This window comes from Naegleria fowleri, assembly GCF_008403515.1.
Source record: "Naegleria fowleri strain ATCC 30894 chromosome Unknown tig9, whole genome shotgun sequence".
NCBI classification, from domain to species: domain Eukaryota; phylum Heterolobosea; class Eutetramitea; order Acrasida; family Naegleriidae; genus Naegleria; species Naegleria fowleri.
In genome coordinates this window covers 304,728-325,558 of record NW_025407941.1, presented here as the reverse complement: position 1 = coordinate 325,558, position 20,831 = coordinate 304,728, and the positions used below count along the sequence as shown (strand labels likewise).

Genomic DNA, 20,831 nt, shown 5'->3' with positions numbered 1-20,831 from the left:
ATGCTAGTTTTAGATAATCAACAACTATGGTATATTCTTGTTGTTCATAAAAATTCTTTGTGCTTGTTATAGTCAATTTACATTTGGAACACAAATCTGACATTTACACGGTATGTCGTTTATCATTGAATACCACAGAATTCATAGTCTTTCTTCTTGAAACTGATAGGTATATCAAGAATACTAAGCAAACAATCATAAAGAATATTGGAAGAATCACTCTGAGATGAAGATTAGCAATAAATGGGCTTGTGTCTTGATCTTCGTCAATAATCATTTGACTCTCTTCATCATAGTTGGAATTCCTAACTCTTCTACCAATGTATGTATTGCTTCCATTGATTGGTCTAGCCTCAATATATTGTTCAATTGGCACCTTTGAGTACAAGTGTAATTCATTTCCTGACATTCTCTCAGGAAGTGCACTACTCTGTGATACGAAGAGATGTGACAAGGTTTTCAAGTTTGCATCCTTTTTAAACTCTTCGCTCATCTTGTTATGCGAAGTATATTGCAGCATTTGGTCAAGAAGCCAGAAACAATTATAATGAGGGTTTCCTGCAGAATCGAGACAATTAGAATCACCGAATACTGCAAGCCTGCCTTTACCAGACTGGGTAAAACCTAAAATTGGTACCTTATGAATAGAACTACTTCCTCTTAAATCACTCAGCAAATTCTTCCTTCCATTTTGCTTACTTCCACTAAGAATGTCAATTCCTTGGTCCTTGAGTTGGAATGACGCTAGCATGCCCTCCTCTGGGAATTTAATAATGCTAGTACCAGAGGCATAAGTGGCTTTTTCTTGTCCAACAGTAATTTCACCCTCATAAACTCTTGTTCCAAAGACGATATTGAAAGGATCTAATAATGCATTAAGTGCTGGCAAGTTTGATCCACCTGTAATCGGAGTCCAAACAGTGTTGGTATTGTCATCAAAGAATTTGATGTGCTTCATAATAGGAACGCTGTACCAATCCGCAAAAACAACCACAGACAAGCCGTGTATTTGAACATCGTTCTTAAGCTTTTCTCTCTCAGCTTCAGTAAATTCTTCCTCTGGATCTACAATCATCAATGTACCATACTTGGTTGCATCAAACTCTGTAAGATCATTTGTCAAGATTTCAACATAATAACCCTTATTTCTCAAATATATGTACATATCTCTAAAGTTTGTATGGATGTGATCTCCATTCCAATCTAAAATTTCATCCTTATTTGCAAGGTTATCCCTTGGAACATAACCTGGTGGATATTGCAAATTATGATATTGATCCCAAAGTATTCTCTGTTGTCGTAAAGGTGGTTGGATTACTTTAACTTTAACCTTTAACTCCATTTCGCTGATTTGCATTTTATCTCCGTCTTTCCCAATACCGAGAGGAGGAGACATGATCTTCATTTTGATAATACCTTCACAATAGCCATTGAAAAATCTAGCTGAACTTCTAACCCCAATATGAACACCAAGCCAACCAGAATAAGGCCACATAACCTTGGGATATGTAAAAGTTACGTCAAGAAACTCACCATATCTACCTGGCACGAAAATAGGCTCACCCACAACTCTTCCTGAGGCACTCATTGCATTCAAAACAGTTACGTTAAATACCAAAGGCATTGCTGTATAGTAGAGAGGCTGAGAGCAAAAAGGCCACATATAAGGGCATGCAGTAAGATCGAGCTCACTTGGGTAAAAGGTTGCTTTCGGTTTTCCCTTTTGTAAGTAGTCTTGTAAGAGCTCATATGCTTTTTCTAAATTCAATTTACCAGCTCCTTGTTCAAAAATGTTGGCATGATGAATAGGTTGAGCTGATTCTAGAAGAATCTGTTTGATACTTGCTGGATTAATCAAGGGCAATAAGGAATTTTTTGGAAGAGAGAATTTGTCAAGGTTTGCTCGAATGGTTAAGTCATTATTCTCCGTGTTGGGCGGCACCTCTTGTTTGTTGTCAGCCAAGGCACTACTGGCCAGTAACGTCACAGCTCCAGCAACAACAGGACTGGCTACACTGGTTCCTGATAGGATTGAATGGCATGGTCCAACTGTTCCAACCTGATTTAGGCCAAGGCCTCTTAGCTTGAAAGACATTGTGACTATATCAGGTTTAACTCTTCCATAGCCATTTTTAAATCGCAACTCGTATGTAGTCACTCCCCGGCTGCTGAACCGTGCAATATTATCATTATCATCGATTCCTCCAACACCAATCACATTGACCAAATCGGCAGGGTTGTTTAAAGTGCCATACAATGGGCCATCATTGCCGATTGCAGATATTATTATGATACCATTTGCTGTAAGTTCTCTCACTTTGTCAATGAAAGGAATGTCCAAGTAGTCTGGACCACCGATACTTAGATTTAAAATTTGAATTCCTGATTTCATTGCATAATTGAAGGCATCCAAGAACCATGATGTGTATGACACTTGTTTGCTAGTAAATACCTTAAAAATGAATAATGATGCTTCAGGAGCTAAGCCTTGACATCCTGTTTGTGAGGGTTTTTTCTTGTAGTCATTAGAGGTTGCATCTTGATGGTTTGTAACGTTATGTGAAACTGCTTTGTAACTTTGTGCATGTTTGGCACCAATTATGCCACTAATGAATGTACCATGGCCAAGCTCATCATTCACAGAATCCTCTGTTGTATAATTAATCATGTCTTCAATGTGAGAAAATGACTCAGATCTCTTAGAGCTTAATCCAGTATCAAACACAGCCACACGTACATTTTGGCCTAAAATTCCTTTTTCCCACAATACGTGGGCGTTCAATTTATCTGTCACATCAGTGTAGTGTCGATTGGGATGATTGCAAAGTTTTCTTTTGTGATGATGTTCTGCATATGCATCCTCCGTTGTCCAGTGAGTAAAGAGTTTTCCAATGGTATTTAGAAGAGAGTCAGATTCTTCTTCCTCTTGAATATTTTCTATTTCATCATGATCGGTCGACAGTAATTTTCGTTCGTTGTTGATCATGTTGTGATATTCGTGTTGTTTCACAATGTACTTTACAAATTTGGTTTTGTTTTCGAGCTTTTCTTTCAGTGTCATATTTTCAAACTCTACAAGAGCAAAATCTGTTTCAAAAAACCTGGTAGCTGCATTATCTCTATGGATGACTTTGTACCCAGAACGAATGCCATCCAGTAAGACGCTTATATATTGTTCATGCTTTGTGGCATTCATGTATTCATGGAACATTACAATGTATTTGGGGTTTCCCTCCGATTGATTTTCACTTTGTTGCTCTGTATTTCTTTTGTACACTTTGCACAATAGATTCGTTGCTGCACGTTTTGATCGAGAAGAATTGAAAAATCGTTTGTAAAATTTTCGCACAGAGCACTGAGAAGCTTGAGTTTTTCCCAACACAAAGCTGTGATGAAATTCTTGTTGTGTTGATGGCAATGAAAATAAAGAAAGAGAGTTGAAAATGACATAAATCAGCAACCCCAAAAATACCAAACAGAAACATGTAACAAGTTTTGTTGTTTGGTTTGAACGGTGAATACACCTTTGGGACGTCGTTCGGTGATCTGAAAAGCTATGGAGACATTGGAAAAATTCTCTCGGTTGTGATTGGATAGAGGAAATGTGGCAGGAGCAAGTAACGAGTGAGGAGAATGGGTTGGAGTCATCAAGTTGTGAGGAGTGTATGATAGTGTGTGCGGATGATTGTGAGGGTTTTGGGGGTTGGGTCATTGGTGACAGTTGATGATGATGAAAGGGAAGATTGGGTGCAGATAGAGAAGAATAAATTACGTCTTGAAACGAAGAGGTTTTAGCAGTAGGCTTGCAATTTTGCAGAGAACCCATTGGTGTTGTTGTTATATGGTTGATGAAAATTGTGTCAGTGATGTTCGAGATTCAATAATCACTCCGAAAGGCAAAAATTGTATGATGATTGGCTATAATTACAAAATTCAATACGTATATATTAATTTGAAAATACGATATTCATCAATTAAATTGTCGAATTGAGAATGACTGATATTAGACTTCAAAACACAACTGTAAGTAAAATAAAGTTGCAGTTAAAATCCGAGCCACCTTCGGCTGGGTGCCAGATAAAAATGTTGTTGGACGAAAGAAAGAGATTTGAATTTTTTTGAACTGAATTTGCACATCTTTCTTCTCTTGAATTTCAATCCTTCAATTCATTGCTGATGATGATTACTTCCTTCTTCTTAGACGGTTTCATCCATTTCAACATGAATGGATTCCTTTCGATGATCTCAAAATACCTTTCGTTTTAAGAAAACAGAAAAATCTTTTCAAAAAAAATGCTTGCTCCTTCATCAGTCAAGGTGGATGCCAACGGAAAGTGTAGTCTAGCTTTCAAACAGTTGAGGGATGTCCCCTCGCAGATGGTCTTTCAGGCACTTGCTCCCAAAATAATAGAGTTGGATCTCTCTCATAACAATCTGACGGATTTATCGGAAAATGTTAATTGTTTGGAGAATTTAACGAGCTTGGTGCTAGATCACAATAGAATACATTCCGGATCGAGTTTTAACGGAGGGAAACCAATGCCTAAAATTACATTATTGTAAGTTTTATCATCTACGGTGATGATAATTTTTGAAAAATTAATTTTTTGAACAACCTTACGGACTTGTTTCGCCGTTGTGCACCCTACTCAAAAATCGGATCTCAATTTTATGTCATACATTCATTGATATCATGAAATCATCAATTTATTTCAATCAATCTAAACAATCTGAATTTTCTCATTTTCGATAAAAATTCCTGCCGAACAAGATGGGTCAATTCAAACAAAATTAAGGACCTCAAACAGTTTTTAGAAAAGGTAGCATTTCACTTTCCCAACTTGAAAATATTTTCCATGTTGAAAAACGAGGCTTGCCCAAACTTTTTTACAGGCGGATCAGCAGAACAATACGAGCAGTACAGATTGTTTGTTGTGAGTAGACTACCGAATTTGCAAGTACTGGATTCATCCACTGTGACAAAATCTGAGCGTGAAATCGCAAAGAAAATGTATGGAAATTTGGATTCAGTTCCGAGCTTTATTTTAATGCAACAACAGGAACAGCAACAAAATTCTGAAACCTCAAAACAGCCCTCTAAAAGCACTACTAACAACACAAGTACTTCGTCATCAAACGTATCGAACTTACCAAACTTTGGAGCATTAACCGCTAGTTCGAATCAAAGCACATATTCTGTCACACCATCACAACCATCTTACAACCTTCCAAACATTTCTACTCTTCAATCCAACACTTCACTTCCACCCGTTAACTCTTTTAATTACAACAACTCGAATCCGTACCAAAATACTCAGCCTATTTATTTCAACAACAATACTCCAAATTATTCAACATCTTATGTACAACAATATAACTATAATGATATACTTGGATCGACGGTACATTATAATAATTTGATGTATCCATTGCCACAACCAAACATATCTCTTCCCAACCCAAGCGTTCCTTCCCAACCAGGCTTGCAACTACCACCATTAGATTCACTAGCTCAGAAAAATCAGACCACTTACAGAGGTCCGTACTTGTGAGGGTGTAAACGCTCCATCTCTCGGTTTAAGCTACCCTATAAGAATCATTTGGACACATATGTTCCTATAAAAGAAGAGTATTAAGAAGAAAATAAAGAAACATGCACAATTTTTCATTTCTTGAATTGGACATCCAATGTTAGATCATTGGACATGTTTGGAGTGCTGTCCTACTTGCAAAATTTCCAAGCAAATATAAATTGGAAGACCTTTTAAGGACAACAATTGAGGTTGAACTCGCTTACTTGAGTAACTCAATAATTCTTCTCATTACAGATCAGAAAACACTCGAACCAAAAAGTCATAATACAGCCTGGGGTGAAAATTTTTGGCCACATTCACTCGAATTTCACTCGAACTGTCCTGCAAAACTCTACCAGCAAAATCATTCACGTTATTGCTGCTGCTTGAGAGAACAACCTTCACATTGACCTTCTCAAACTCAAACAGCTCTGGCATGATCAAATATGAAGCAGTAATTGGATCGTAGGTACAAGAAGCAGGATTAATATCTAATAACCGATAAAACAACTCAGATAATTCCTTGTTGGGTTTCACTTGTTGTATTTTCTCTCGTAAAATGTTTTTCAAGTGTTCCACTTGTTGAGCAGTAACAGCTCTATCATTGGCAACATCGAGACCAATCATGAACAACTTGTCTCCAAAGAATTCCATCACTTGTTGTACACTCAAAGCATCACAATGAAAATTCCATTCCACATCCAAGTCATTGCTATTGAAAATTGCATTTCCACCCATCACAACCACTTTCTTCACCTTTCGTTGCAACAATAGTTGATTATCTTTCTTACTTTGAATCCATCTCGCAAGATTTGTCAATGGTCCCAATGCAAGAATTGTGAGAGAATTGTCAGGTAAATCTTCGAGCTTGGAAGATTTGGAATGAATATCCATGAATCGAGGTTCAAATTGAACCATATACTCATTTCCATCCAAAGAGCGTTGTTGAGGATCTATACTCGTCCTCCACTTCATGACATTCAAAAATTCCAATTGTTTTCTCTCCACCGAGTCATAAAAATCAGAATCTTCAAAACGAAATCGTTGAATATTGGAAGGAAGACCAAAATCAGAACCAACCATCACATAACTTGATATCTCATTCCAAAAAGTTGAAACCAAATGTCGAACAATTTCAGTACCCAACGTCGAATTTGAAGTCATACCAAACACTGAAGATAATAGAGAGAGTTGAAAGAACGTTGCATTCTTGTTCTTTCTCTTACGGTGGTTGTTGTTTTCCAATAACAGTAATTGAATGGCAAATAAATCATCCATTCCTACATCGGTATCTACCCATAGATATTGTTGTGTTTGAAAAGTCATTGATGGTTGTTTTTGTTGTGGATGGACCCAATACGATTTCCAAGTGGTGGCCAATGGTTGAAGAAGGAGTGGCAATAGATACATGACTCCCACGACCAAGGCCACAATGACGAATAGAATACAGAGAGCCTTTTTGAGGTGATGGAGCTCCTCCTCTTTCGGTATTGAGGAATAGGGAATGAGCAAAGAATTGGCGGAGAGTTTGTGGAGATCAAGTGTTTCATGATGATGATGAATTTCAATGGTACAGTTGGAGGTACTATCGGGATGGAAGGGAATGTTGTTGTTGTTATGAAAGGAGGTTGTTGTTGGATGATGAGGAGGAGGAGGAATCGGAGAGAAGAATGGAGTGCTATCAAAAGGCATGGTCGTGTGCTGCGAGTTCGGTATGAAAAGAAGAGGAAGGAGCTCTACAATCCAACACTCAGGCAGCAAAGGAGGTTAGGTGTCTCTTTGTTTCCTACTTGCTTGTTGATGTGTGTGTTTTGGGTGAATTTGATCATTTTCTCATCTCTCCAACAACACGAGCGTACTTGAATTCTCACGAGTGAGAAATGCCATCGGAAAGTGGAAAATTCAATGATGCGCTGAAAATGCATAAATCCCGCCATTAATTGAACCAACTTTTCCTTCGAAGTGGGTGTGACTGAGAAACTCACCTAGGTTCTGTTGATTTGTAATAGAGGGAAGATACTGGATGGTTGTGTTATATTTCGCTCTGTGCACATTCACACGTGCAGAACCATGGCACGCAAGACCTTAAATGCACTAAAAACAAATAATTGCTAAAAAAGGTTTTTTTTTGAGAACAAGCTTCATTCAAAAACAAAAAAAATAGCAATCATCAACACTCCATGACTCTCCTTCGACGATTTCTTAAAGCCCTCCTAAGCGGAAGCTCTATTAATCTTCCTCCCTATTATTCTCAATTAATGCAATCGCCGCATTTTGAAAATTTAATAACAAGAGGTGATTTAAGATATACCCATCCCGCAGTTCGGGAAGTGTTGCAAGATGATGCCATGAAGTTTGCACAAAAATTACCAAAAACGTTGTTTGTATTCGAGCCACCAATTGATTTGATCGAAGAAAAACAAAATTTCACAATTCATGCTGACATTCCAGGATTCCACAAAAACAACATTTCGATAACAGTGACCGATGAGGAAAAAGGAGAACTTGTAATTAAAGGTGATTTGGTGGATTTAGAGGAAAAGCAAAAACGCGAAGAGGAAGAAGTTTTCGGAACCTATTTAATACAAGAGCGAGCGTTAATGCCTGAGTTTGAAAGAAAGATTATTCTACAAAATCCTGCTGATATTGATTGGGAGAAAATTAAAGCAAATATTAAGCATGGAAAATTAACAGTGACAATTCCAAAGCGGGAGCAACCGGAGAAACCTCCCAAAGAATCAAAAGTAATTCCAATTCATGAGGAGCAATAAGTATAATTTCCTAACATTTATATTCGATTGTGTATTGTTCGAAAACATCTCTCAATTAATTAATGACTTCACAAATGGTGTTTAAAATGTACTGATAAATAGGATCTGAACTAGCCCATGACAATTGGATTGTTTTCATTTCATTCCTGGATGAATTAAATTTCCTATTAATTTTCTGTAGAATATCTTTCAACTTTTGTAATTGGAAACATTTGCATTTGATCGAGTTAAAGATCCATTCATGGATGAGAGCAGCATTAAAGTCAAAGATGGTGCAATAAAAGACATACATCTCCAGACATTCCAAGTTATTGTCACCAATTAGCCAAAATGCTCGAGTCATGGAAATGACTTTTTGAACTGTTTTCCAAGAGAGCAGTTGAATTGCAATAGAAAACTTGCTGAAAATGGTAGTGGCCATTTCGACCTTGTTTGAAAGATATTCCGTCACTCCAATGATTCTCTCCATGAGATATGTTTTTTGGCCAATAAATCCATACTTGTCATACAGTAAATAAATGTCCATGAGAAGGTCAAGTTTCCAATGATTCAATATCTCCATGTCGTAAATAGATTGCATCATAATCTTAAACAATGCAATGTCATCCTCCTGAGCATCTACAATGAATTCGTGAGAACATGCCTCCATCATGGAAATATGCTCTGAAAACATGGCCTTAAAAAAGTCACTCTGTGAACAAATGACTAACTTGTTGAGATACAAGACTTCCACCTCTTCATTCCCGTTCATTAATTTGCAAGTCACATCTGAAAACTCTTTCTTGTTGAAGAAGCGCTTGATCGACAAGATCGGAGGGGAAGTTACAACAATAGTTGAAGTAGAAATAACATTGTCTTGAAATTGTTTAACATCATTGAATGTACTTTGATTCAAACCTGGTTCACCACTCTGGGATGGAGTCAATGATGAGGGTGATTTAAGCTAATCGTACGATAAGGGCGAAATTGCTGATAAAACTCAAATCTCCATTCTTCAAAAGATAGATGTTGTTCCTGTACGGTGAACGAATAAAAGTAGTAATAATTGTCCTTTCCACTCTGCCCGAATGGTGTAAAGGTTGGAAAGGAAACTTTTTGAGAGAAGTATTCCATCTCTTCCCACTAGTTCAAATTAGGGAACCTTTGAATTTTTTGTTGTTGGGAGCAAAATTTCCATTCACGGATGAGACTACAAGTTCTTTCCAGCAAGTTTAATTCTCGTCATGGGAATTCTTTATTCCAATTAGAGAGAGTGGTAATTCATTGGGTGGTGTGAGTTGGAGGTGAACAAAGGATCCAACGAACCACAACATTTGGAAAGTGGCTGTTGACGACGAATTAAAAAATTTGGCAAAGTTGTGGTTGTTTTTGGGACGACTCTGCAACACACTTTTCTTAGCTTCTCATTGTTGTTGATTGACCGTTATCATACGACCTCCTCTGATCAAACAAACGGATCAGTGATTTTTTCAGAATATAATATTTCTAATTTATTACTATTATTATAATTATTATTATTATTCATATACAATCACAACAATCATCATCATGGGAATTTGTTGTGGAAGCAAGGAGCCAAGTTACAGAAAGAGAATTAATGATATCTACTTGGATGCCATTCAAAGAGGAGAGACTAATAAGACTCTTTTAACGAGTTTAACTCTCCGAGCGGTAACCTATCCAGATCAACTACCGAGTATTGGCAGCACATTGGAAGCAAGAATTAAGAGTGATTATACCAAAGGAAACCAGTTGTACGTTTATTATTATTTTTATTATTATTATTATATTGTTGACACTCGTGATGATGACACCTAAATTGGACAAATTATGTATTATTAATTATTGTCATCTCACAAATTATTCATTCGCTACATTCCAACAATTACAAATGAATACATCATTTTCAGTAACGTTCGAGTTGGATGTGATATTTTCGATGACCTCATTCATACCCGATCAGATTTGAGTTACTTTGTTGTGAATGTAGATAACGTGATTGCTTTGCTCATAGATGGAAGAAACACTGAACTGAAGAAGAGAGCTATTAGCTTGTTGACAAGCTCTGTCGATAATGCTTCCGGCCCAGCAATCAGAACATTTAACAAATATGAATCTAAATTGGTGGAATTTTCGAAAGGAGAAGATATAGAGTAAGTTTTATTGACAGAAAACTTATGGATGTGAATTTTATGCTTCAACAGGCTCAAAGTGAATAGCATTAACGCCATCACCAAAATGATTCCTAAATTGGAATCATTAAGTGTCACTCCGATCATTCCAGGATTACTTGCAACTATTTATCAATATTTGGAGAAATTGAATACCGCTTATGATGATACATTGATTTTTAGAATTCCAAATGTGGATTTCACAAAACTCAGCTCTGAAAGTGCAGCTAAAATTTCTGTGGAATGTTTAAGCGCCATCGCTCGACAAGCAAATGACGGAACGATAAGACATATCATGAAACCAATTTGGGACTTTCTAGATGACCAAAACAAATGGTATTCCAAGCAAGAGTTTGTTAGATCCATTATGAGAATCATTGTCGCATCCTCTATTGAATGGTCGAGCAAAGGTTATGCCATTGTTTCTACAAATATGCAACATTTTGATGAAATTCTCGACAGAAACCAAAAGGCAGGAATGATTCGTGCCAACATTTTTATTATTTCAATTCAATCTAAGAAGGGAGCGACTAGCGGTGCCCGTGCCTTTGAAGCAGTGGCTCAACTGGTTAATACTCTCAAAGGAAATTTTCCATTCACTTCCAATCATATGATCACACCTCTCCAATATGAAGATGTTCTTAGAAGCGATGTGCTGATATCATCTGTCTTGGAGTGTCTTTCTGTCATTGCTCAACGTGGAAAATTTACTCAACAAAACATTTCCTTAATGGAATCGATTCAACAACTCATCAAACAACAGGAAACAAAACTTACTTCATTCGAACAAACTCGAAATACTCAAGGACAAATTGAATTTGAGCAGTTATCTCAACAAGCCGTTCAACATTTATTACTTGTAGAATGCCTTAATTGTGTTGCAAAAGTTGGTGCTTACGTATTGTCTAATCAACCACCTCAGAGCTCATCAACTAATAATGGTGGTTCTGGTGGTTCAAATCCTAACACATCATCTGTAAACAATGATTCAACAATTGGTAGCTCCGTAAATGGAACTACAGGACAAAATAATAGCTCTGGCGCCAGTACAAGTGAATCTTTCTATCCTTCACATTTAATTAATGCATTGTTAGAGTCTAGTGTTCGACCAAGTAACTCTGTTTATGTTAGATACAAGTATTTGACCGTTTTCCTTTCACTGCTTTCCACCAAAGAAACCTCTACGAAAACAAATGTTGAAGATCAATCAAATATTTCTCCCAACATTATTGAAACAAGCAATAAGAAGCCTACTGCCTCTCCTGCAATCATGGAAGAAGTTGACACGAATAGCACAGCCATCAAGACTCGTGTTACCATTTCAAAGAGTCAACGATCAAAAATTTATTTTTATCTTTATAAGGGAGTATTTTTGAATGATAATTTACCTGAGAGCTATGCCTGTATTGCAAGAATTATGAGAAACATGCTCAAACAACATAGAAATAAGGAAATTGAAAATGCCTTACCAATGCTTTTCAAACTGCAAGAAGTTGCAACTGCTACACCTACTGAGGTACAATCGATGCCATCTACCTCAGTTTCTGATTCTACAGATGAAGACCATAATGAGGTTCCTGAAAGACAACAACCAACAATGTCCATCAGAAGCAAATTAATGATTCATACTCTCATTGTTATTTATTTATTATGCTTGGGTGAACTCTATAATTCAAAGGAACTCGAACAATACATCAAATCTATCATGGAATCGAGAATTAAGCAAGGTTTACTCACAAAGCATGTAATGACTACTTTTGAGAAACGACACAATAGTGGAAATTCTCTCGAAACAATGAAAGGTGTTATTAGTGAAGATGAAAAACTTAAAGAATATACAGCATCCTTCGCGTCTCTTAATTCTCTTGTGGAGGGAGCTGCAAATATTGACAAGATTGAGCTAGTGTCCCAAGATAAAATTTGTGAGCTATTGTGCAAGATTGAAACCTTGAAGGAAACATATGGTGATGTTGCTGGAGTGACCAAGATTGTGAAAAAGACCTTCACTGGAGATTCAATCACAAAAACGACAACTGTTGTTGCTGATGACGATTCAGTTTCAAAACCACCTGTGGATGATCCATGGTATGCCCAAACAACAGAGGACAAGTCTGGATATGACGTACAAGTTATTGAAGGATTGGAGGTTGATCAAATTGGAACTAAGGGAAGAAATGTTTCTAGAGATTCTTTAACTGTAAGCCAGATTCAACTTGATTTGACATCCAATGTTGCAAATGGCTTTCTTACAAAGAAACGAGAGGAAAAGAACAAAATGTTGGACTCCATCCTCAATGCCGTTCCTTCGTCTCAAGAAGATGATGCACAAAGCGAGGATGAAGAGTTGGAAGACGAGCTGCAACAGCCAAAACTTTTCCTTTTCGACTCTGAGCAATTTATTTCCATGTAATAGAAATAGTTGTTTTCTTAGAATAAATTTCATAAAGAACTGATTAAACGAATGAAGGAATGTTGTTTATTTACATGAATGCCACAAAATAAATGAAAATAAATGGAGGGACAGCGTTGTCCTAGTTCTTTTTGTATTGCGTTGTTCGCTTCTTGTAAGGCAACTCCTTTGTTTTCTTTTTCTTTTCAAGCAGTACATCGTTTGGAGTAGTGACAATGATTGGAGCATGTCGTCCTTCCTCATTGATCTTAACGTTCTTGAATTCGCTCATAACAACATTCTCATTGTTGTAAATCTTTTTCATTGTGTAATCGAATAAACAATTTTGAGTAATTCTCTTAAAGTTCCATGTGATCAAATATGGTCCTGTTGATGTAACAATCCACAATTCTCCATCACAACCAGTATTGAATTTAGCTGGTTTGAATGCGACTTTGCCGCCAACAGTTTTAACATCTTCAGGGAGAAGTTGAATAATTCTTGGGATTGGTTTCTTTTTACCCATTCTCTCTGTAAAACCAGTAGTGTCACTATCAGGCATGGTTGTCTTAATGACCATGAGATAACTTTTACAAGTTGCAACAACCCACTCTCCATTGGCTGTAACATCAATACCAATAATTGGATCTCCAAAACCAGGAAGTAATGTTTTAGCTGTCTTTGGATGAGTGCCCTTCTTTCCAGTCTTTTCAAGATTTGGAATTCCACTGTATAACCGAATTTCTCCCTTACTGCTACCCACAACAAGACGACCATCTCTGGTAGTTGCAAAACATGAAAATTGAGGGTTAGACTTTGAAGTAATGGCATTAATATTTCCAACAACCTTATCAGATCCAAAGATACGAGGGTCCATGGCAAACATGGTATTCTGATTCATTGCACCAAATACTGCAGTTGGTAATTGATCTCCAAACTTTTCTGTTGGTCTAATTTCTTCAATTGGCACCAAATCTTGATAGCTGTTCCAAGTTTCAACAACCTCACCACGTGTAAGATCCATTCTATATACTTTACCACAATGCTCTTCTTGATCTTTGTGAAGGAATAAAAGATCACGATCTTGATTGTGAAGCATGGCCTTGTAGGGGACGAAGAGCTCTCCCTCTGGAGTACTGACATTTTTGATTTGAGTGTCAAATATTGGTTGATCCGTATCGTCATCTCTCTTAAAAACGCCAATGTCTGTTCCTCTAACGACAAAAGTCCTTTCTCGTTGAGGATTGTCAATCATCAAAGAATTGGAATATTTTGGTGTGGGGCCTTTCTTGACTTGTGCTGGGATGTCATCCTCGTCACTATCTTCTTCCTCATATTGTTCACTTTCTCCTTCAGAGTCGCTAATAAAGTCTACATAATCTTCATCTTCATAATCGAGATCTTTGAGATATTTCGATTGTTCGTCAATGGCCTGATCAATGACAGAGGCCTTAACCAGCATTTCTTGATCGTCAATAGCAAGTTTGTCGAATTGACTGCAAGTATTCGATTCATAAATACATCTATTCATACATGTCTTAAATTCAGCCTCTTCGTCCTTGTCATAAAAAATCAAACTCCAAGATGAAAAAGGTTCCAAGAAATTCCAAGTGATGGAATGGAACTCATTGTAGCATTGAAGGTTCATTTCACTTGCAATGTTTTGCCTAATTAATTGCTCGTCTCCGTGAGAAATATCCAAAATATATTCAAAGTTAGAGTTGCCTTCTTCATCTTCTACCATATAAATAGTAGCAATAACGGCTAATTTCCTGCATTCATATATATGAGTCGACTCGTTCAATAAATAAAGATCACACTTGGCAGAACACAATTCAGAAAGTGTGCAGTTATTCTTTTCTTCATATTCTTTTTTTCTTGACTGGGTATCTCCCTTTTTGAATGATGGATAAATTTTAGTGTTTTGTACAGATGTTGAAGCAGAGGATGCAGTTGACTTCTGAGGAGAGCTTCCTCCACTACTGGAGACTCTTCCAGTACTTGGGCGAGAGGAAGCAGCAGGTTTGATCATTTCAAGAGTTTCAACTTTAAATGGTAAGGTAGTCTCTCCGGTGAGTGCCTTTAGCTCTTCTTCATCATCTTCAGTTCCTTCAAAATCTCTTTCATACGAATTTTCAAACACACATTCATAAACAAGTCTTGACAAACATTTTGATAATGTTTGAGCCTCCTTGTCTTCAGAAAATCTGAAAACCCAAATCTTATTCTTATCTGTAACATCGGTCCAAGAATAAGCAATTACAGGTTCTTCATCATCATGATCTTCCACAACAAGAGAAAACATCATAGCCTCCTCCAGCAAGAACGATTTAACGTCTTTTTCCAACTCTTCATTCTTAACCACCATCATGGTATCATAACCCTTCCGATCATTCTTATCAATAGAAAGCACCGCATGCATCATGACCACTTTTGGCTTTTGTTGGCTTCCCGATGATGGTTTTTTGTGATATTCAATCAACGATCCATGAACACGTATCGAGTCGTTATAACCCGATGATGAAGAATTCTTTCCACCACCGCCAAACCAACTTGCAACGTAAGAGAACATTTTTTTTTGAAATTTTTTTTGATCGACGTGATGGCGGCTTTCCTATTTTATCTTGTTGTTGTTCAACGTGAACATGTATGATGGTGGAGAATTCCATGGCAGGGAATTGTCAATGATTTTCCTTGATCAAACACACGGATCACCAAATGGAATCTTGTTGAAATAATAGTGTAATCAATTATTGTTGCAACGATATTGAATGCTTTGATATCAACTTTTTTCATGACGTCCAATAAAGGAGTGTGTTGAGTTTAGGCTAGAGGGTCATTAGAACCAGATTTTTGAGGATTCGATAAAACCTAAAGGAATTGAAAAGGTGACCGTCGGAATGGAGGTCTTGTGCCTCAATTTTTGATTGGAGGATTTCCGGAAACGACTTTTTTCATGTTAAAACTGGATTTTCCAAGAAGGTATAAAAGGTATTACACTTCAAATTTTCCAAAAAAAACAAAAATGACATCCTCCAGTTGTCCACACCAAACTCCTCCCAACCATTGCTTCAACACACACCTCACACGCTTGTCTTTGGCAACACTTGTTGTTGTTTTAATTGCTTTCCTCATGCATTCCACTTGCCATTGTCAACAATTCGGACAAGTCATTCCAGTTGAAGAAAGGAAGAGATTTTATTTTGATGTCTTTCAAGACATGGATTTGTTGTTTTCATTCAATGAATCGAATATTGAATTTGTTCCATTCAAATTTTCTGCTTTTCAATTGGAGGTTGAAAAATTCGATGCATTTCCAGCACCTGTCAATGCAAACTACCCCTCTCAACAATTAATTGCCATGTTTCAAGTGTTCATTCATAATTTTGAAAGTAATGAAGCCATGAAGAAGCCAATGATAGATCATGTCCTTCCATTCACATCCAATCCTGCCATTGATTTGCGCTGTTACTACAGAATCCAAGATGGTCTCATCAATATCTTTAGAGATTCCATTCAAATGTATCTTTTCAATGGAACACAATTTGTAGATACCTTCAATCGTGACAACACTTTTCTCCAATTCACCAATTTACAATTCGGAAGTATTGTGACCTTTGGATTATTCGCCACTCCTTTTCAACCTCAATTAGGTGAAAACATTCTCGCTCAATACTCTAGCAAATTTCAATTTTCTGTTCCACCTCAAGAGCTCTCTCAATCATGGCAAATCTCATTTCCCAATAACAATCAAAATCCTTCCTATTTTGCCTTACAAAGACAAGTTCCAAGTCAAGATCAAGTTCCACAGGGTTATGTGGTAGTGAGTGCTGTGAAATACATTCCTTCACAACCCTCTCCAAATATTGAAATGTGGGATTGGAGATTTCAATTCAACTCTCTATTGGGTTTTCAAGATGTTTCTTCAAACAAAATGACTGCCATTGATCCATTCACTTTGCAATGTGCATGTGGAGAAGAAGAAGGAAAAGCTCTTCACATCACCACTACAGACAATACGCTCAGTAATTCCACTGTGTATTGTTTGATGGGAAATTTATGTCGAGTCATGGCCATTGTTGCAAAACCTTCCAAGTTGAATGAGCTCAAGGTGGCGACTCACTCTTCATCACTTAAGATGCAAGAGGGTTCACTTCGACCTCTCAGAGGAATGAATTACTATCAATTAACGGTTGAGAATTCAAAGGTTGCCATTGTGGTGCAAGTCAAAACTTTCTCTTCGGAAGGAAAGTTGTACGTACGAAAGGGAGCCATTCCATCTCCTTACTTTTCTGATGATTTCCTGTCGTTCCGAAATGCCAATGTTCCAAAGACATTGGTCCTTATCAATGATGATGAAGATGACGAACATGTGGAACTACATGCTCCAGTAGTTTATTATTTGGTCATTGAACATGTATTTGCATCAACATCTGAGGAGTCGACTTTCGACTACTCGATTGGAGCGTTTCTCATTCAGAATGGAACCTTCAATCCTTCCAATCGTGAACAGTTAACAGAAGCTCAACGTGTGGGTATTGCCTTTGGAATGACTGTCCTTTTCATGTTGGTCCTTTGTGCTGCTGCAGTGATTGTTGTTCTTGTGTATTGTTTGAGAAGAGTTGGATCCAAGAAAAGTATTTACCTGAATATGTGAAGAAAATAAAGAGTTCAATTGTTGTTTTGAAAACTTGTTGAATGATGTCTTCACCTTTGAATGGTTGGTATTCAACGTCCAACAAGAAGAAGAAAACATTGGTGTGGTTGTAACAGCCAATAAGAACACACGTTCTTCAAATCCTCGGAGAAAAATGGCTGAAGTTCCAGAACTCGTTCATCATCATCTTCACTACTTTTTCATTGCCTCTTGCGAAGATTATTTAGAAACAACTCTCCAAAGACATGAACCTCTTTCTGAATGGACGACCATTCAATTAAATAACAAACAAGAGGATGAACATTCCGAAGAAGAAGTAGGGATGATGAGAGTAGAACGACAATTTATTGTGTTTGATTGGTTGGAAAGTTTCAAGGAAACGAAGAAGGCTTCTTCTTCTTCTTCGGAACATGTCTCCGTTGATGGATTGTACGAGTACTTGATGAAAAGAATTCTTGCAAGTACAACTCTTGATGATAAGTCGAAGGAAAATGAAGACTCTTTGGAGAATAGAAAGATTGATATTAATATTGTTATTCGTACGACATGGAATTATGTGGATTACTATGATGAGTTTATTGAATGGTTACATATTTTGGAACAGTTGCAGGCCAAGTATCAAGATGTTAATCATCATGTGATGATTCGAGTATTTAATGATCCCTCTCTCATGATTTGGAATTCGAGTAAGAGATATTTGTTTGAAATTCAAGAAGAGTGGAATGGGTACAATATTGTTCCGTCACAAATTGTGGATTTTGATAGTGTGAAAAATTTGAATGATGATGAAGTGGTGAACAAGTATTGCTTAATGTTTAATAATTGTGAGAAATTGGTTTTCAAGCCATTAATATCGGCTGGGTCTTTCAATACTTTTGTTATTGGAAAATCAAGAGAGACGAACGACAAAGCATCAGTCGACTATTTAACAAATAGAGAGGAAAATTTGAAAATTATTCGAAAGGATCTTTCTGAATCATGTCAGTCTAAACACAGGGATAGAAAGTTATATATTGTTCAACCATTTTTGGATTGCATAGTCAATGACGGTGAATATAGTTTTATTTATGTGAATGAAAAACTGTCACACACGCTCCAAAAGAGACCTAAAGATGGAGACTTTAGGTGAGTGCTCTCAGGTGTGTTTAATTTTAATTACACTTTTATTACATTTTATTAACAGGGTGCAAGGAGAATTTGGAGGATCCAATACATATGCAGACTTGAGCCGATTTAATGAAACAATCCTAGCAAATGGACAGCACTTATTTGAAAAGATTAAAAAAGAGAAATCTCCAAATTCTTTCATATTGTACTGCAGATTGGATGTTGTCATTGATTGGAACTCAAATAACATCAGCATTTGTGAATTAGAGTTATTGGAGCCTCACTTGTACTTTGAGACCATCAATCCAAATGATCCTTCAGTTGCCATCCAAAAGGAGAATGAACTCTATGACTCAGTTGTGAAACATAATATTGCTTAACGTATTTAATTATTCTTTTTGGAGGGGATGGAGACTATAGTTACAAAACATTTCAAGAGGAAGACCAAAGTGTCAGATGATTCTAAATGACATTGAAAAATCTACACGTAAAAATCAAAAGACACAAAAGAATAATAATTTCTCTCCATAACTTTTTGAAAAGGGATTTCATAGACATCATGTTGCTTTTCTTATCATGTTCATTCGATTCAAACTCATCACGAGCATCCAATAAGAAAGGGTCAACTTCTTGAATGTTAAAAATATCCTCTTCACTCTCGAACACATCTTCATCTCCTTGCAAGAATTCATCCCTTTCTTCAAAGACATCCTTCTCGCCCATAAGGAATTGATCATGTTCTTCGAAAGGATCTTCTAGATCTGGAGTTAGCTCATCCAACTCTGTAACATCATTCTCCAATTTGGCATCTGCAACATCAAAGACATCTTCGTCCCCAATTACAAAAGGATCAACTTCCTCGACCTCAAAAGGATCTTGAGAATAAAGAGGTAAATCTTCGTTGTTGGGCAAAAACGGATCCTTCTCTACGCTCTCTATTACATCTGTTTCTTCTTCAGAGTCCACAAATGTGTTATTATCATTGGAACCATCCTTCGCATGATCGTTTTGCAAGTCATATCGAGAATGTCCTGTTGAGTCAGGTGTGGCTTTATCAATAAGATAAATATCGGAGTTCAAATAATTGGCTGCTGATGTGATAATCAAACCCGAAGGTCGCAAGAGCGTAGCCGTTGTTGTCATTCTGATTTTTTTTTTTGAAATTTATTTCCAGAGCGCGCTGGAAGAGAAATATTGCTTTTTATTCAAGACAAGCCTTGAACGCCTTGCTCCACTCTTTCACCAAATCATAATTGTCAAACTTGTAACTCACATGGAATTCGACCTCATGCTCATCAATTTCGAGGGCATTCGCATCAGAGTCTTTGGTAATTGCGATATTGTACTCTCCCGTAATATCATCTGTAACTTTGAAAGGAATAAACCATTGTTTGGACGGAGTAATTACCAAGAGGCAATCAGAAAAAAGATAAACTGAGTGCATGTCTGTCCCCGTTGATAGAATGCCCTCCTTGAGTAGACTTCTCTTTTTGGTTAGCAAATCTGAAATTTTGTGTTTTCTGGAAAGTTCCAGCACTTTGAAAGTGGAATAATTGCTATCCATAACCTCGTGTCCAATGCTTTGTAATTCACCAATACAATTCAACATGGATTTAACAGAAGGATCATGAGGAACATAGTGCTCCAAATCTTGTACAGGTTCAGTAATTTGGCTTAACATTTCTAATGGTAGAAGCAAATAGAAAAACTACAAACATGAATTCATCTCCATTTAAGCAATGGTCTGTATCAACAATACTTACTAAATCATTCGATTTGGATGTTACCAGCGCATGGAATTTTGGATTTTGTTGAAGAGTTGTTAAACATGTTTCCACAGCTAAAGGAAGAGACCTAACATATTTAACAAACACATCCTTCATTGCCTCAATATTCGACGCATCCCAAATTTCGTTGTGACTGTCAGAAGAGTCACTAGCTGCTTTCAAGTCAGCAAGCATGTTGGCATTTGAGCTTCTCACTGATCCCAAACAGGAGAACACTGAGCTAAACTCATCACTGCTCAGCAAGCCTTTATCAAATATATCATTGGCATATGATGCAAAACATTCCTGGATGTGTCCTTGGATTGTTTCGTACCGATTAATGATCTCTGAAATAATCTTTTTCGCTATCAATTCATTTTCATCCAATTCAAGATCG

General features: G+C 37.0%; 11 protein-coding genes across 11 annotated transcripts in view; 5 read left to right on the top strand and 6 right to left on the bottom strand.

The window, feature by feature from the left end:
* Positions 1-103: 103 nt before the first annotated feature.
* Positions 104-3,826, bottom strand: FDP41_011336 (uncharacterized protein; the record flags this gene model as incomplete). The annotated part of the gene is made up of 1 exon (XM_044701733.1): positions 104-3,826. One exon carries the CDS (start codon positions 3,824-3,826, stop codon positions 104-106), a length of 3,723 nt encoding a protein of 1,240 aa, XP_044567119.1.
* Positions 3,827-4,293: 467 nt separating this feature from the next.
* On the top strand, positions 4,294-5,552 carry FDP41_011335 (uncharacterized protein; the record flags this gene model as incomplete). The annotated part of the gene is made up of 2 exons (XM_044701732.1): positions 4,294-4,559; positions 4,772-5,552. The coding sequence occupies 2 exons, from the start codon at positions 4,294-4,296 to the stop codon at positions 5,550-5,552; spliced, it is 1,047 nt and encodes a 348-aa protein (XP_044567118.1).
* A 270-nt stretch (positions 5,553-5,822) lies between these two features.
* Positions 5,823-7,265, bottom strand: FDP41_011334 (uncharacterized protein; the record flags this gene model as incomplete). The annotated part of the gene is made up of 1 exon (XM_044701731.1): positions 5,823-7,265. The coding sequence occupies one exon, from the start codon at positions 7,263-7,265 to the stop codon at positions 5,823-5,825; it is 1,443 nt and encodes a 480-aa protein (XP_044567117.1).
* A 488-nt stretch (positions 7,266-7,753) lies between these two features.
* FDP41_011333 (uncharacterized protein) lies at positions 7,754-8,344 on the top strand (the record flags this gene model as incomplete). The annotated part of the gene is made up of 1 exon (XM_044701730.1): positions 7,754-8,344. The coding sequence occupies one exon, from the start codon at positions 7,754-7,756 to the stop codon at positions 8,342-8,344; it is 591 nt and encodes a 196-aa protein (XP_044567116.1).
* A 55-nt stretch (positions 8,345-8,399) lies between these two features.
* FDP41_011332 (uncharacterized protein) lies at positions 8,400-9,095 on the bottom strand (the record flags this gene model as incomplete). The annotated part of the gene is made up of 1 exon (XM_044701729.1): positions 8,400-9,095. One exon carries the CDS (start codon positions 9,093-9,095, stop codon positions 8,400-8,402), a length of 696 nt encoding a protein of 231 aa, XP_044567115.1.
* A 797-nt stretch (positions 9,096-9,892) lies between these two features.
* Positions 9,893-12,925, top strand: FDP41_011331 (uncharacterized protein; the record flags this gene model as incomplete). The annotated part of the gene is made up of 3 exons (XM_044701728.1): positions 9,893-10,098; positions 10,255-10,497; positions 10,549-12,925. The coding sequence occupies 3 exons, from the start codon at positions 9,893-9,895 to the stop codon at positions 12,923-12,925; spliced, it is 2,826 nt and encodes a 941-aa protein (XP_044567114.1).
* A 121-nt stretch (positions 12,926-13,046) lies between these two features.
* Positions 13,047-15,476, bottom strand: FDP41_011330 (uncharacterized protein; the record flags this gene model as incomplete). The annotated part of the gene is made up of 1 exon (XM_044701727.1): positions 13,047-15,476. The coding sequence occupies one exon, from the start codon at positions 15,474-15,476 to the stop codon at positions 13,047-13,049; it is 2,430 nt and encodes an 809-aa protein (XP_044567113.1).
* A 561-nt stretch (positions 15,477-16,037) lies between these two features.
* FDP41_011329 (uncharacterized protein) lies at positions 16,038-17,561 on the top strand (the record flags this gene model as incomplete). The annotated part of the gene is made up of 1 exon (XM_044701725.1): positions 16,038-17,561. One exon carries the CDS (start codon positions 16,038-16,040, stop codon positions 17,559-17,561), a length of 1,524 nt encoding a protein of 507 aa, XP_044567112.1.
* Positions 17,562-17,715: 154 nt separating this feature from the next.
* Positions 17,716-19,048, top strand: FDP41_011328 (uncharacterized protein; the record flags this gene model as incomplete). Its single annotated transcript, XM_044701724.1, has 2 exons — positions 17,716-18,686; positions 18,745-19,048. The coding sequence occupies 2 exons, from the start codon at positions 17,716-17,718 to the stop codon at positions 19,046-19,048; spliced, it is 1,275 nt and encodes a 424-aa protein (XP_044567111.1).
* Positions 19,049-19,130: 82 nt separating this feature from the next.
* On the bottom strand, positions 19,131-19,811 carry FDP41_011327 (uncharacterized protein; the record flags this gene model as incomplete). Its single annotated transcript, XM_044701723.1, has 1 exon — positions 19,131-19,811. The coding sequence occupies one exon, from the start codon at positions 19,809-19,811 to the stop codon at positions 19,131-19,133; it is 681 nt and encodes a 226-aa protein (XP_044567110.1).
* A 58-nt stretch (positions 19,812-19,869) lies between these two features.
* FDP41_011326 (uncharacterized protein) overlaps positions 19,870-20,831 on the bottom strand; it is a gene marked incomplete at both ends in the record, with an annotated part of 1,596 nt that continues 634 nt past the window's right edge. The window contains 2 exons of the mRNA XM_044701722.1: positions 19,870-20,376; positions 20,432-20,799. Coding sequence (XP_044567109.1) covers positions 19,870-20,376; positions 20,432-20,799 — 875 coding nt within the window. The remainder of the gene's footprint in view (positions 20,377-20,431; positions 20,800-20,831) is intronic.